The following is a 16,981-nucleotide window of genomic DNA, read 5'->3' on the forward strand; positions in this document are numbered from 1 at the left end:
GACTAATGATACTGAGCATATTTTCATGGACTTACTGGCCATTAGTATGTTTTTTTTCTTTTTTTTTTTTCTTTAAATCCAAGTTAGTTAACATACAGTCTAATAATGATTTCAAGAATAGAATTTAGTGATTCATCACTTACATATAACACCCAGTGCTCATCCGAACAAGTTCGCTCCTTAATGCCCATCACCCATTTAGCCCAGCCCCCCACCCAACGCCCCACCAGCAACCCTCAATTTGTTCTCTGTACCTAAGACTCTCTTATGGTTCACCTCCCTCTCTGTTTTTATCTTATTTTTGCTTCCCTTCCCCTATGTGCATCTGTTTTGTGTCTTAAATTCCACATATGAGTGAAATCATATGATATTTGTCTTTCTCTGACTTGTTTCGCTTAGCATAATACACTCTAGTTCCATCCACACTGTTGCAAGTGGCACGATTTCATTCTTTTTGATCACCAAGTAGTATTCTATGTACATATACACCACATCTTCTTTACCCACTCATTAGTCGATGGACGTTTGGGCTCTTTCCATAATTTGTCTATTGTCAAGAGCGCTGCTATAAACATTGGGGTGCATGTGCCCCTTCGAATCAGCATTTTTGTATCCTTTGGATAAATACTGAGTAGCGCAATTGCTGGGTCGTAGGGTAGCTCTATTTTTAGTTTTTTGAGGAACCTCCTCATTGTTTTCCAGAGTGGCTACACCAGTTCGCATTCCCGCCAACAGTGCATTCCCACCGCGTCCTCACCAACATCTGTTGTTTCCTGAGTTGTTAACGCTAGCCATTCTGACAGGTGTGAGGTGGTATCTCACTGTGATTTTGATTCGTATTTCCCTGATGATGAATGATATTGAACATCTTTTTTTTTTTTTTTTAATTTGTTTTTTCAACGTTTTTTATTTATTTTTGGGACAGAGAGAGACAGAGCATGAACGGGGGAGGGGCAGAGAGAGAGGGAGACACAGAATCGGAAACAGGCTCCAGGCCCTGAGCCATCAGCCCAGAGCCTGATGCGGGGCTCGAACTCACGGACCGCGAGATCGTGACCTGGCTGAAGTTGGACGCTTAACCGACTGCGCCACCCAGGCGCCCCATATTGAACATCTTTTCATGTGTCTGTTAGTCATCTGGATGTCTTCTTTGGAAAAGTGTCTATTCATGTCTTTTGCCCATTTCTTCCCTGGATTATTTGTTTTTCGGGTGTTGAGTTTGATAAGTTCTTTATAGATTTTGGATACTAACCCTTCATCTGATATGTCATTTGCAAATATCTTCTCCCATTCTGTCGGTTGCCTTTTAGTTTTGCTGATTGTTTGCTGTGCAGGAAGCTTTTTACCTTGATGAGGTCCCAATAGTTCATTTTCGCTTTTATCTCCTTGCCTCCAAAGACATGTCAAGTAAGAAGTTGCTGCAGCTGAGGTCAAAGAGGTTATTGCCTGTTTTCTCCTCTAGGATTTTGATGGCTTCCTGTCTTACAAATTTAGTTCTTTTATCCACTTTGAGTTTATTTGTGTGTATGATATAAGAAAGTGGTCCAGGTTCATTCTTCTACGTGTCACTGCCCCATTTTCCCGACACCATTTGTTGAAGAGATTGTCTTTTTTCCATCAGATATTCTTTCCTGCTTCGTTGGAGATTAGTTGGCCATACGTTTGTGGGTCCATTCCTGGGTTCTCTCTTCTGTTCCATTGATCTAGGTGTCTGTTGTTGTGCTAATACCATACTGTCTTGATGATTACAGCTTCATAATCTAGCTTGAAGTCCAGAATTGTGATGCCTCCAGTTTTGGTTTTCCTTTTCAACATTACTTTGGCTATTCAGGATCTTTTTTGGTTCCATACAAATTTTAGAATTGTTTGTTCTAGCTCTGTGAAGAATGCTGGTGTTATTTTGATAGGGATTACAGTGACTATGTAGATTGCTTTGGATAGTATCTACATTTTAACGATATTTCTTCTTCCAATCCATGAGCATGGAATGCTTTTCCAGTTCTTTGTGTCTTCCATTTCTTTCATAAACTTTCTGTAGTTTTCAGGGTATAGATCTTTTACCTCTTTGGTAATTTGGTTTATTCCTTGGTATTTTATGGTCATAGTGCAGTTGTAAATGGGATCAGTTCCTTGATTTATTTCTCTTTCTGCTGCTTCATTATGGGTGTATAGAAATGCAACCAATTTCTGTACGTTGATTTTATATCCTGTGACTTTGCTGAATTCATGGATCAGTTCTAGCAGTTTTTTGGTGGAGTCCTTTGGGTTTTCCATGTAGAGTATCGTTTCATCTGCGAAGAGTGGAAGTTTGACTTCCTCCTTGCCAGTTTGGATGCCTTTTATTTCTTTTTGTTGTCTGATTGCTAAGGCCAGGACTTCTAACCCTGTGTTGAGTATCAGTGGTGCGAGTGGACGTCCCTGTTATGTTCCTGACCTTAGAGGGAAAGCTTTCAGTTTTTCCCCATTGAGGATGATATTAGCTGTGGGTCTTTCGTATATGGACTTTATGATCTTGAAGTATGGTCCTTCTATCCCTACTTTCTTGCAGGTTTTTATCAAGAAATGATGCTGTATTTTGTCAGATGCTTTTTCCGCATCTATTGAGAGGATCATGTGGTTCTTATCCTTTTATCAGTGTGATGTACCTCATTAATTGATTTGCGGATTTTGATAAATCCCATTTGATCATGGTGAATAATTCTTTTCATGTATTGTTGTTTCTGGTTTGCTAGTATTTTATTGAGAATTTTCGCATCCATGTTCATCAGGGAAATTGGTCTGTGGTTCTCCTTTTTAATGGGGTCTTTGTCTGGTTTTGGAATCAAGGTAATGCTGGGCCATTAGTATATTTAAAAAATTTTTTTTGAGAACTGTCTATTCAGATCCTTTCTCTTTGTTTTAAATTCTTTATCATTTTATTTTATTATCTCTTTATTAATTATCATTTTATTATTGAGTGATAAGAGTTCCTTGTGTAGTCTTGACACAAATCCTTTATCCAACAAATGACTTACAAATATCCTCTCTCATTCTATGGGTTTCTTTTCACTTTTTAAAAACTAATTAGTTAATTAATTTTTGATAGAGGGCAGGCGCAAGTGAGTGAGGGGCAGAGAGAGAGGGAGAATGGGAGAGAGAGAGGGAACCCTATGCTGACATCATGGAGCCCAATGTGGGGCTCAAGCTGACCTGACATGGGGCTCAAACTCATAAACCATGAGATCATGACCTGAGTCAAAGTCAGATGCTTAACGGACTGAGCCACTCAGGTGCCCCTTCACTTTCTTGATGGTTTTGTTTGAAGTACAAAATTTTTAATTTTGATAAACGTCCAGATTGTCTGTTTCTTTCTTTTATTGCTTCTGCTGTTGATGTCATATCTAAGAAGGCTTTGCCTAACCAAACATCACAAAGATTTATGCCTGTGTTTTCTTCTGAGTGTTTTACAGTTTGGTCTTATTTTTAGGTCTCCAGTCCACTTGGATTGTTCTTTATGTGTGATGTCAGGAGTGTGTCCAACTTCATTTTCTTGTATTGTGGGTGTGTGATTGTCCCCAGTACCACTTATTGAAAACACGGTCTTTCCCCAGTGAATTATCTTGGCACCGTTTCTAAAAATCAGTTTGCCGTAAGTGTGATTGTTTATATTTCTGGACTCCAAATTCTGTTCCATTAATCTGTATGTCTGTATTTATGCCAGCACCACACTACTGTGATGACTGTAGCTTTGTAGTTATTTTGGAATCAGAACATGTGCATCATCCAACTTTGTTTTTCTTTTGTAGGATGGTTTGTCTTATTCGTGGTCCCTTGCATTTCCATATTTCTGCAAAAAAAAAAAAAAAAAAGGCAGCTAGTCTGTAGGTCGGTTGAGGGGTGGGGTGGGTATTGTCATCTTCACAGTTTTAACTCTTCTTATCCATGGATTTGGGATATCTTCCCATTTATTTAGGTCTTCATTAACCTCTTTAAAAAATGTTTTCTAGTTTTCACAGCCCAAATTTGCACTTCTTTGATTAATTTTATTCTTTTTGATGCTATTGTAAATAGAAATATTTTCTTAATTTCATTTTCAGATTTATCTTGCAATCCTACAACCTTACTGAACTGGTTTATTGGGTCTAATAGTGTTTTCGTGGATTCCTTAGAATGTCCTGTACATAAGATCATATCTTCTGCAAATAGAGTCGGTTTTACTTCTTCCTTTCCAGTTCCTTTTAACTTCTTTTTCTTGCCTCTTCATCCTGGCCTGAACCTGCAATACAATATTGAAAGAAATGGCGAGAACAGACAAAATTCTGTTCTTTGTCGTGTATGTGATCTTGTAGGGAAGCTTCCAGTCTTTCACTATTACATATGATTTTTGCTGTAGTTGTTGTAGTTGCCTTTTGTTAAGTTGAGGAAAATCGTTTTCCTAGTTTGTTGAGTGTTTTATCATAGAGACTGTTGGATTTAACCAGTGCTTTTCTTCTGCATCTATTGAGATGACATGTGTTTTTTGTCCTTTATTCTCTTCATACGGTTTACTGATTTCAGATGTCAGACCAGCTTCTCATTCCTAAGATAAATCCCACTTGGTCATGGTGTATAATCCTTTTTCTATGATATTAGATTCAGTTTTCTAGTATTTTGTTGAGACCCTTTTTTACATCTGTATTCGTCGTTTTCTTCTGATCACCTTGTCTAGTTTCAACATTAGGGTAATTCTGGCCTCAGGAATGAGTTAGGAAGCGTTCCCTCCTCATCTACCATTTGAGAAGAATTGGCATGAATTCTTTATATGTTTGGTAGAATTTGGCAGTGAAGCCCTCTGAGTTTGGACTTGGTGGGAAGTTTTTTGTTTACTAATTCAATCTCTTGTTCTAAGTCTACTCAGAATTTTGTTATAATACCACTTTGAGTAGTTAGCGTCTTTCTGGAATGTGCTCACTTTATCTAGTTTATCCAACTTGTTGGCAGACCGTTGTTTCTAGTAACCTTTATCATTCATTTTATATCTCTAAAGTTGATAGTGATGTTCCCTCTTGCTCCTGATTTCAGTAATTTGAACTTTCTTTCCATTTTTCTTGGTCAGTCTAGCTAAAGGTTTTTACTTTTTTGAATCTTTTCAAAGAATCGACTTTTGGTTTCCTTGATCTTCTCTAATATTTCTCTATTCACCGTTTTGTGAATTTCTACTCTGGTGTTTATTATTTCCTTCCTTCTGATTGCTTTAGGTGTACTCTTTACTCTTTTTTCCATTTTCTTCAGGTGGAAGGTTAGGTTATAGATTTGAGATCTTTCTTCTGTTTTTTTTTTTTTTTTTTTTTTAATTTTTTTTTTTCAACGTTTTTTATTTATTTTTGGGACAGAGAGAAACAGAGCATGAACGGGGGAGGGGCAGAGAGAGAGGGAGACACAGCATCGGAAACAGGCTCCAGGCTCGGAGCCATCAGCCCAGAGCCCGACGCGGGGCTCGAACTCACGGACCGCGAGATCGTGACCTGGCTGAAGTCGGACGCTTAACCGACTGCGCCACCCAGGCGCCCCTCTTTCTTCTGTTTTAACACAGGCACTTAACACTGTAAATTTCCTGCTGATCACTGCTGTAAGCAGCATCTTACAAACTTCAGTATGTTTTAATTTTCATTCAGCTCTTAAATATTTTCTCATTTTCCTTGTGACTCCTTTGACTCATTGGTTATTTAGGAGTGTGTTGATTTTCACATCTTTGTTATTTCTTATTGTTTCCTTCTGTTATTGATTTTTAATTTCCTTACAGTGTGGTCACAGAATATATTTTGTAGGACTTCAGTCCTTTTAAGTCTGTTGAGGTTTGTTTCACGGCCTAGCATGTTCTGCCATTCCTGGAGAATGTGCCATGTGCACTTGAGAAGAATGTGTATTCCGCTCTTCTATAGGTGTTTGTTAGGTCTCGTTTGTTCACAGTGTTGTTATATGCATACATATGCCTTCTTATTACACTTTTTATCGTATCCTAATCTCACTTTAACTTGTTTCTTTTGTGGAGGGGAGTGATGGAGAGATTTATAGCAGAGCGTACAGATCTGATATGAATTTTCCAGTGACTTTTCACAAAGCAAGCACACCTGTGTGGCTCCCACCCGCATCAAGGTATAGTGCATTATCAGCACCCCAGCGCCCTCCCTGGTGCCCCCGTCCTAGTCATTACCACGCTCCCCTAAAGGTAATCTCTACTCTGACGTCTGTCTCTGAACTTTACATAATGGAATCTTTCGGTATATGTTATGTCTGGCATCTTGTGCTCACCATTATGTCTGTGAGAGTCATCTATGTTATTTTGTGTGATTGTAGCTCATTCGTGCTCACTGTTGTGCAATATTTCATTGTGTAATTTTATCACAGTTTATCCATTCTGCTATCGATGGACATTTGAGTTTCTGATTTGGAGGCTACTAGGATTCGTGCTGCTCTTACCATCTTGTACATGTCTTTATCTTTCATTTTAGCCATTGTGGTAAGTGTATAGTACTCTCATGTTTTTCCATTTCCCTGATTATAATATTTAATGGCCAAATGGATGTCCTTTTTTGTGAAACATCTGTCCAAGATTTCGCCCATTTTTCTGTGGGATTCTCTCTCTTTTTTTTCAGTAGGTTGGTAGCCGTTCTTCATTTTAGATTTGAGTGTTTTGTCAAATATGTCTATTGCAAATATCTTTGCCCATTCTGTGGCTTGCCTTTTCATTTTCTTAATGTTGCCTTTTGGTGAATAGAAGTACTCAGGTTTAACGCAGTCTTTTTTATCAGTTGTTCCCTGTCTGCTTAGCGCTTTCCTTTGCTATTTAAGAACTATTTGCCCACCCCAGGGTCATGAAGATGGTTTCCTGTCTTGTCTTATAAAAGCTTTATTGGTTTACCTTTCACATTTAGATCTGCAGTTCATCTGAAATTAATTTTTTTGTAAGGTATGAGGTAGGGATCGAGATTTCTTTTTATCCACGTGGTAGCCCATTGGCCCAGCACCATTTGTTGAAAAGACTTTCTTTCCCAGCCGCATTGCATTTTCATCTTTGTCATAATCCACTGACCTGAACATGTGGGAGTCTGTTCTTAGATATTCTGTTGTATTCCATTGGCTTAGTTGTCTACCTTTGTAGAAAATACTCTACTTTTTTCAAAGCGAAAGCTTTCAGTAATTTGTCGTGTAGAATGATTTTTCTGAGGCTCTGTGTAGATAATCACTGTCAGATTAAAGAAGTTTCTTGCTCTTTCTAGTTTGCTAAGACTTTTTATTATGCATGGATATTGAGTTTTCTCAAACATTTTTACTGTCTACTTAACTCTTAAATTGATTACAGAGTTGTTCTCTTTTATTCTCTTAGTGTGCTAGATTGTACATTGCTTAACTTCTGAATGTTAAACCACGCTTGGATTGCTGGAATAAAACAGACTTCATCGCGATGTATTTTATATGTGTTTTTATATATGTTGCTGGTTTTGATTTCTTGATTTTGTGTTTGGGTTAATTTTCATTTATGTTCATGAGAGAGGTTAGTCTTTAATTTCCTTTTTTTTGTAATGTCGGTTTTTTTATTACTTCAAGGTTTACCAGCCTTCCTAACGTAAATTAGAAAGTATTCCTTTTTCACTTCCTGCGGAAGGTTTTGTAAGGTGGGTATCATACCTTCCATAAGTCATTGGGAGAATTCCCAAGAGAATTCACCAGCCCAGCCTATAATTTTCTTTGTGAGAAGCAGCCTTTCACAACCAAGGCTATGCAAGAAGTAAACATTTACCAAAAAAAAATATTTTCGATGACTATTTGCTTATTTCTCCCAAGGATGGCACATAACTCACACCATTCTAGATGTCACGTTTTGTTTTGCTTTAACATAATGGATGCTAGAGGGCACAAGGGCTTAACTCTAATGGAATCCCAGTTGAAAAGGGCTGGTGGACCATTTTTTATTATAGATTCCATTTCTTTATTAGATACAGAACTATTCAAGGGGCGCCTGGGTGGCTCAGTCGGTTAAGCGTCCAACTTCAGCTCAGGTCATGATCTCATGGTTCATGAATTTGAGCCCCGCGTCGGGCTCTGTGCTGACAATTTGGAGTCTGTTTGGGATTCTCTCTCTCTCTCCCTCTCTCTCTGCCCCTCCCTGACTCATGCTTTCTTTCTTTCTCAAAGTAAATAAATAAACTTAAAAAAAAAAGATACAGGACTATTGCAGCTTTCTATACTTGTATTCATTTCAGTAAGTGTTATTTTCTACAGGATTTGTCTATTTTACCTAAATTATCAAAATTTTAGCAAAGTTATCCAAGGTACCCTCTTACTTTTCATATATACAAGGACTTTGCTATGTTTCTGTTTTATTTCTCACATTGGCAAATTTGTACCATTTCTGCTTTTTTTCTCCCTCTTGCTAGGGACTTGTCAAATGTTTTATTTTATTCAAAGAAACATCTTTTGGCCTTGTTGATTCTTTTTCTCTATTTATACATGTGTTTTCTATTTTATTAGTCCTGCTCTTTTCTTTATTATGTCCTTGCTTTTGCCTTCATTAGGCTTAATTTGCTGCACTTTTTCTTTTTTTAACTTCTTGAGATAGGTAATTGTTCACCCATCTTCTTTTCCAATTTATGCATTTAGGGCTTAAAAATTCTTTTTGAGCACAGCTTTGTCTGCTTTTCACAAGTTTGATAATATGATATTATCAAAATATCATTGAATTTAAAATAGTTTTTAATTTTCATTGTAATTTCTTTTTTGAGCTATGAGGGTTTTTTTAGAAGTATATTTACTTAATTCCTAAACAGTGGGGTTTTCTAGTTATCTTTTTATTATTGATTTCTTCTAGCTGTATTTCACTGTTTTCAGAGAACAGAGAGCATACTATTCAATCATACAGAATATTGAAATTTCCTTTATGGCTTAGTATATGGTCAGTTTGGGTAAAAGTTCTGTGTGTTCTTAAGAGAACATATTCTACAGCCCAAGTTTGTCAGTTTTTGTCTTTCAAATCTTCTTCAGATTTTTCAATTTGCTTATTTACCAGTTACTGAGAGAGATACTAAAATCCTCCAACTTATGATTGTAGATGTCTGTTTCTCCTTTTAGGTTGTTAGTCTTTGCTTTCTGACTTCTGTGTTTATGTTCACAGATGAATATAAATTTAGCGTTGTGTTGTATCTTTCTGTTCAGCTGGCCCTTTCATTGTTATAAAATAGCCCTCTTTATCTGTACTAATACCCCTTGTTTTAAAATCTGTTTCGTCTGGTATTGATAAAGCTGTGTCCACCCTTTTTCGGTTAGTGTTTTCACGGTTTATCTTTTTCCATCCTTTACTTTCAATCTTTCTGAATTCTTAGATTTAAAGTGTTTCACTTGCAAGCAGTATATAGTTGCTTTTGATTTATTATCCAGTCTTAGAATCCTTACCTTTTAATTGAAATATTTAGTTCGTTTACATGTAATGCTATTAGTGATATATTTGGGTTTGAACATACTATCTTACTCTTTTTTTTTTTTTTTTAAGGAAAGGAAAATTTCATTTGCCCTTCTATTAGATCATTCGTAATACAGTCTTTTATTTTTTGCTGTATCCCTAGTGATTACAGCATGCATCCTTGCCTTCTGAAGAGAAGCTACCTTGAATTAATGCTTTTACTTTTTCCCACACAGTACAAGAATTTTAAAAGACTTGAACTCCATTTATGCCCTTTCCTCCTTCTGCGAAATTATTGGTCATGAGTTTTAGTTCTGTATATTTTAACGTATATCCCACAAGATACTATAGTTCTGTTGCCAGTCAATATTCATTTAGATTTCCCCACATCTTTACCCTTCCTGGTGTATTTCATTTCTTTCTGCATTAGTGCACTCCCATTTGGGTCATTTTCCTTCTGCTTGAAGAACTCCCTTTAGGATTTCTTTTAGTGCACATCTATCAGTGTCTTTATTTCCACTTGAAAAGGAATTTTTTTTTTTCCCTGCATATTCGGAATTCTAGGTGGGCAGTTAATTCTCTGAACACATTACAGATACCATTTTGTTGTCATCTGGCTTCCACTGATTCTGTTGAGCTGCTGGAGAACAGTCGATCCTTAAAAAGGAATACATCTTTTTTTTTCACTGCTTATAAGATTTTCTCTCTTCCTTTGCTTTTCAGCAGTTCCTCTCTGATGTGCTAATGTGGATTTGTGTTTACACTAGTGAGATTCTCCACCATTTCGTCAGTTTTCTTGAACACATTAACTGTAAAAACTTAAGTTCCTTCTCTAAATAATGGCAGTGTATGGACCACCTGTAGGTTGCCTCTTTTATCTTATCCGTTGTTGTTCTTGGTTTCCAGTGGATGCTGGATATTATGTATGAAGAATTGTGGAGGCTCTGGCTGATATTTTCCTCCAGAGAGGATTTAGTATTCTTCCGGAAGGCAGATTACAACATGGGCAGATCACCTGAGTCACTTGGAGGACCTGAAGTCCAATTTTTCTCTCCCTAGGACCGTGAAGAAACTGAAGTACCTGCCTACTGTTTTAGCCTCCCTGCAGCTGGGCTTTGCTTAGTTTCCCACTTCTTGCTGTCGGATCTGCAGCTGAGGAGTGGGAAATACCGCAGCAAGAACATCGTGTGGAATACCGGACTCCCCTTTCCGTTCGTTTCCCTGGGCCCCAGTGCGCTGGCTGCCTTGGGGGCCTTCTCAGTTTTCATCTTCACGTTCTACCGATAGTGCCGCTGTTCTGCACAGCCACAATTTTAGCCTGTGTGCCTCAACCGCTAGAACTGATACACGTCCCCGAGGGGAAAGGGTGGCAGTGACGTCGTTTCACCTGCCTGCGTTTCTCCTCTCCCCGGGGTCTCGGCCTCCAGTCCCGATTGCCTGTGTCGCTCTCGGTTGCTTTAAAAACGCCGGAGGTTGGTTTGTTGCCTTTTGTTTTATTTCCATCAGCTTTCGTATTTGTTCTCGGCAGGAGAATCGGGTCTGGTGCCACCTTCTTTTCCACAACCGGAAGCTTCAGTCCCCATCTGATGAGTTTTTGAATCATTTCTCACAACATGTGATGTTAACTGCCGTCCGTACACCTTCTGTTCTCCAGGATGCCGTGTCAGCCCTCCTCGCAAGAACATCAGCTGAGCTGTTGGCTGTGGAACAAGAATTAGCACAGGAGGAGGAGGAAGAAGAAGAACCAGGGCAGGAAGAAGAGGAAAGGGGTCCAGATGGAGACTGGTAAAAACCCTGGCTTCCTTTTGCTATTCGGGAATGCAAAGAGGGTGTGTGTATCACAGGGAAACCTTTATGGGTTCAGATATTACCCTGGAATTATGGAAAGCGGTGCCGTGTTAGGCTGCTACCACTGAAGGGAGGACCCTCTTTGGTCATTAGAGAGTTGAAGAAGGTAACAGCAAAATTGTGGACCGCGCACGTCAGAGTTAACACAGGAAGGACTTTCTTTGTTCCTGCCTCCGTACGTTCTGACACTCTTTCCTGGGCTTTTTAAAATTCTTGGTCTCAGCTACCTGTTTTGAGGGGCGCCCGGGTGGCTTAGTCAGTTGAGCGTCTGACTCTTGATCTTGGCTCAGGTCATGATCCCAAGGTCCTTGGATTGAGCCCCGTGTCGGCCTCAGCACTAAGCGTGGAGCCTGCTTGGGATTCCCTCTCTCTCCCTCTGCCCCACTCTCCTGCTCTCTCTCGCTCTAAAATCATCATCATCATCATCTACCTGTTTTGAAAGGTGTGGTAGTTTATTGTCAATTCGTGAATAAATTTAAAAACTTACTTTCGGGGCGCCTGGGTGGCGCAGTCGGTGAAGCGCCCGGCTTCAGCCAGGTCACGATCTCGCGGTCCGTGAGTTCGAGCCCCGCGTCGGGCTCTGGGCCGACGGCTCGGAGCCTGGAACCTGTTTCCGATTCTGTGTCTCCCTCTCTCTCTGCCCCTCCCCCGTTCATGCTCTGTCTCTGTCTGTCCCATAAATAAATAAAAAAACGTTGAAAAAAAAAATTAAAAAAAAAAAACAACTTACTTTCTTTTTCTTTAAATTACCAGAAGTGCCTCTGTACCATTTAGGTTCAGGTAAAGCAAAGCACATATCTGAGTACTCATTTTCTACTTGTTCACCTCTGCCTTCTTTTTCTGTTTCCACCTAATTATCCACACCCCGTCCTTTGAAGAAAGAAAAGAGTTATTTATAGATGTTGTCCAGAATCACATATGTACAAAGAACTGCCTTTCCTGGTTTGCATTGTTTTCTCTAAAAACAAATTTTAATGAATGCATCCGCTTTTAAAGTATAGATGTAAAATTATTTGGATTAATTTTAATGTATATGTAGTTGCTTACACTGTTGTGTTTGATTGAACTCCTGTTAACACATATGCACACACATAGATAGCATGCGATTGTGTGTGTGTGCATGTGTGTATAAACCTTGTTACGGGGCGCCTGGGTGGCGCAGTCGGTTAAGCGTCCGACTTCAGCCGGGTCACGATCTCGCGGTCCGGGAGTTCGAGCCCCGCGTCGGGCTCTGGGCTGATGGCTCGGAGCCTGGAGCCTGTTTCCGATTCTGTGTCTCCCTCTCTCTCTGCCCCTCCCCCGTTCATGCTCTGTCTCTCTCTGTCCCAAAAATAAATAAAAAAAAAAAAAAAAAAAAAAAAAAAAACTTGTTACAAACGAAGACTGACAAGATACGTCGTAAATAACAAAACCTTGGACATTTGGAAGGAACAGCTCACTACGGTTAGGCAAAAAGGTACAGATATACATTGTTCTTGTCAGGAGCCTTTTACAGTGATTACCAGTCAGAGCACTGCAAAAAATAAATAAATACGAGAGTGATTATAAGGCCCATCATGATATATTTTTAAACACTAAACCTTTGTGTGTGTAAAACACAGTTTGTTTCACATACATTTCCAAAAATACACTCGATTTGTAGCAGAAAGGAATTTATAGCTCGTGGAATCCTTGCCAGCTTCCCTGTGCTCATCTCATGACTAGGCAGTTAATAACAGGCGTGTGCCCATCTGCCAAGAGTCTCACCAATCACAATTACAGCCCACCCTTCAGTTATCAGTGGAGAAAATGTTACTGTCCTAAGGACATGAACCTCAACAGACCATGAGATATTCTAAGCCACGCTGGTACCCAGGCTTTCCTGTCGATGCAGTTTATTCAGAACGTAAACCCGTATGTACATTCTGGGGCCCCGCTTGTAATACCACCCAAGCCCATGCTATGGCTTTGGTTAGAGACAAGATCACATGGCCTTAGGATTCCTGTTATTTCAGGTGTAAAACTCCCTTGACGCAGGGTTTTTACCCCTGCTAGACTGTAAGCACGGTTGTTTTTTATAAAGTTTTTTTTTATAAAGATTTTATTTTTAAGAAGTGTCTACAACCAGGGTGGGGCTCAAACTGGTAACCCCGAGATACAGAGTTGCACAATGCGCCGAGCCCGCCAGGTACCCCGACGATGGATATTTTCAATGCTTATGTCTTTATTCGCTTTTAGCGAAGTCCCTCCATTCTGCTGGAGGATTAATTTTATCACAAGTAAACAACTGAAATCAAGTTACATTAAAGTGAATGTCAGTGCTTTTAAATGGCGGGGCTCAATGTTGTACGTGATTTTCAGAATATTTCTAATTTAACGCCTAAGAATTCGGTCCGATTCCATTAATGTAACTTTGTAGTACCCAATTATGGTGATTTTGCTGCGTATTGCTGGAGGGTCGGTTGCTGATTTCATTTTGCGTGTAGCAGTTCGAGCCGGGGAGATGGCTTGAATCGTTAACGTGAGTCTCGTTCCTTGTGGGAGAGCGGTGTCCGCCCCAGGTGGCTCTGCTCACGCGTGCACCTGCCGGACCCAAGCTGTGTGTGGTTCTGCTCCGTCTCACCATAGGTTGACAATGCTGCGGGAGGCCTCTGATGAAATCGCGTCTGAAGAAGAGGCCGACGTGAAGTTGCCCGAGGGCGGTCGCCGTGCAGGAGACCTGTGCTCGCACCCCCGCGTGCCCGAGGCGGAGGAGGACGTGGGCAGGAGAGAGGACGGCAGTGCTGAAGAGCGCGGCAGCCGGCCGCCCGGCGGGCCGTCCACCCTGGTGAGCACTTTCAGCCACACTCCCCGCCGGCCTGACCTCCGGCGGCAGCGCGCAGGCTAAGTCTGGCTCCTCGGGTGTAAATCCGTACCAAGATCTGTGCCATAGCTGCTCACAGCAGGCGTTTGTGAAAGGAGGCTTTAAGATGTTCATATGGGCCCCAGTATTCATGCGTGACTTCGGTTGTATGTAAGAAGATGAACAGTGCTGTTTAGAGCTGTTTGAGTGGTCTGGGAGGATTTATTAAAAGCGTTTCCGGAATTTCCCGGCTGACACCAGGACGACCACTGAATTGCGTCACGTTTCGTAAATGTTGTGAGTGGACACGTTCAAGTCCGTCTCGGTGACGTGGTGCTCTGACCGCGATCTGCTCTGGAACGTGGCAGGTCGCTCGGTGTAGGGATGGGTGCTGGTTACGGGAGGGACGTGTTGGTAGAGAGCGCATCCCCAGAGGCAGGAAATCACTTTCAGGCGTGGAGGATGCTTGGGATGTCGATGATGGAGTCTACAAAACTCCAGCCCTTTGTTCCCGAGGAAATAGTACTTTGCCCTGACCCAAGACTTCCTCCGACAAAGCAGCAGACCAGCACGAGGCAGCTTTTGAATCCTTTTATGCACGTGAGATCAACAATAAACGTCTGCCTGTGCCTGTAGAGTTAGTGCCCTGAGAAACTTCTGTTTTTACTTAAATTTTATTTTTTATTACATTTCCAGAGGTACAGCGAAAATCCGAACACAGCTTCACAGCGGTTGCTATTTCCGTGTATGCATAACTGCGTATTCTGTGTAAACCTATGACTTTGTAGGATATTTTCATTTTCTTACGTGTGATTACTTGTATCGTTGTTCTGAAAAAACAACCACCACAAAAACCAGGGATCAGCATGTTGAACGGTATTTCGTGTTGAAGTACTCCTAAACAAGATTCTCTACAGAACCACATTTACCCTGTGGAAATTGAAGGCTTCCTTGTGTAGGTCAGATGTGTTGGGGGGCACCTCCATTTATGGGTGACACCGTCCTGCTCACTGCAGGTCGGTCACTTCCCACTCGGCAGAAAACCATCTCCCGGGGTCCCATCGGGAGGAACGCCAAGCCTGTCTCTCAGAAGCGGCCCTAGTGCCGGATGAGACTCTGTTGGGAGATCAGCTGTTGCCTTTGTAGCTGGGCGAAAGGAGCAGAAATGTATCCTCATCCATCCGCGCCTGACAGATGTCTGACTTCCGTTCTAGGTTGATAAAGAGACAAACACGGATGAGGCAGGCGACACCAGTGTGGCAGTTCGCCCCAAAGACCGAAGCGGCCTGAGCACTCGGCAGCGCCCCTTTGTCCGCAGCAGCGTGATCGTGCGCTCCCAGACCTTCTCCCCGGGGGAGCGGAACCAGTATATCTGCAGGGTAAGGGGGACACTGCCCCCCCCCGCCCCCGCCAGTGGGTGGCCCACCGACCACCAGGGACAGTCACCGGGGGTCTTCCGATTCCGCCTACCAACACAGATGGGTAGAAATGCCCCGAAATATACATGAAATACCACACTCTCATGGGTCTTTCAGTTTGGGTTGTTTTTTTACCTTTTCTTAAATTTCATGTCTCATTAACTCTAAGCCATTTATTTGGCAAATAAGTGAATTAAGGACCTGGCTGCTGAATATATTTGTACTTCAGTGTGTATTTAGAAGCTTCAAATGACCTGAGACTTAAATATTTCTGCCGCATATCATACATGCCTCAAACCATGTTAATCCTGCAGAACCAAAATTAGGTTTTAGAACAAAAATCATCTTTTAATAATGCCTCTAGACACTGAGTCCCATCCCTCCCTGCCTCTGTAGACAATATGGTGGGCCTTGCATCGGTTTGCCAAGTTCTACTTCCAGAAGAAGTCATGAGTGATAGTAATAGATTAATATGATATTATTAAATATTATTAAATTATATATTATTAAATTATGTTGTTTATTGCTATTAAATTATTATAGTATTAAATGTATTAATATTATATTATTAAATATAATATTTATTATTAAATATTATAAATAATATTATATTATTACATGGGTTAGAAGATACCCTCAAAATTCTAAACTTACTCAGTGCAGCAAATATTTTTATTAACCATCTGCTGGTAAGCATGTTTCTAGACACTTGACTGGACTTTCTCTGTGAACAGAAGAGGCCCAGAGCCCTGCCCTCGCATAGCTTACACCCCTGTGTGTTGAGGCACAGTTACCGTGAACAAGTTGTGAAGTGTCTTAGGTGGGGACCGATTCTCTGGAAAACAGTAGAGCAAGTGAAGGGGGTTTGGAAATGTGAAAACGAGGGTCTCAAGTTTAAAAGTAGGGTCCGAAGCAGGTGAAAGAGTGAGTACAGGCTGTCTGGGTCAAGAACATTCTAGGTTGTTCTAAACTGTGACTGAAATCTGGCCTGGAACTCTGTATCTTATACAGACCCTACTTTTGAAAACTGAATATTGCAAATTAGCTAAAAATACAAGAGATACTTTTATTTCAAAGTCTGTATGATTATCTTAATGCATGAGTTCTGATGACTGCCCCCAAATGGCAGCTGTTGAAATTATACGTAAGAGAACTTAGTTGTTTAAGGAAAGCACAGAACGGAGAAGAACTTGTTTAGCGAGGATTTTCTTAAAGAAACAAACTCCCGTAATCACTAACCTGCTTTATCTGGTAAGCTTCTCAGTTCTAAACCGCTAGCACGCTGTTTTGCAGTGATTTTCTTTCTTTTCTTTTCTCTCTTTTTTTTTAATATCCTTTGTTGCCAGTTGAATCGAAGTGACAGTGACAGCTCAACCCTGGCTAAAAAATCACTGTTTGTGAGAAACTCCACCGAACGGCGCAGTCTGAGGGTCAAAAGGGTATGTATTCCTTTCGCAACATCTCACTGTCTCCGACCAA

General features: G+C 40.7%; 1 protein-coding gene across 3 annotated transcripts in view; it reads left to right on the forward strand.

Annotated features, from left to right (window-relative positions):
- The window catches only part of WWC2 (WW and C2 domain containing 2), a 213,023-nt gene that overhangs the window by 168,513 nt on the left and 27,529 nt on the right, over positions 1-16,981 (forward strand). For all 3 annotated transcript variants that reach the window (XM_086703161.1, XM_086703163.1, XM_086703162.1), the window contains 4 exons: positions 11,070-11,200; positions 13,871-14,069; positions 15,299-15,463; positions 16,849-16,941. In XM_086703161.1, the coding sequence (XP_086559287.1) occupies positions 11,070-11,200; positions 13,871-14,069; positions 15,299-15,463; positions 16,849-16,941 (588 nt within the window). The remainder of the gene's footprint in view (positions 1-11,069; positions 11,201-13,870; positions 14,070-15,298; positions 15,464-16,848; positions 16,942-16,981) is intronic.

This window comes from Puma concolor, chromosome B1, assembly GCF_028749965.1.
Source record: "Puma concolor isolate L17-30 chromosome B1, mPumCon1.1.hap2, whole genome shotgun sequence".
Classification (NCBI taxonomy): domain Eukaryota; kingdom Metazoa; phylum Chordata; class Mammalia; order Carnivora; family Felidae; genus Puma; species Puma concolor.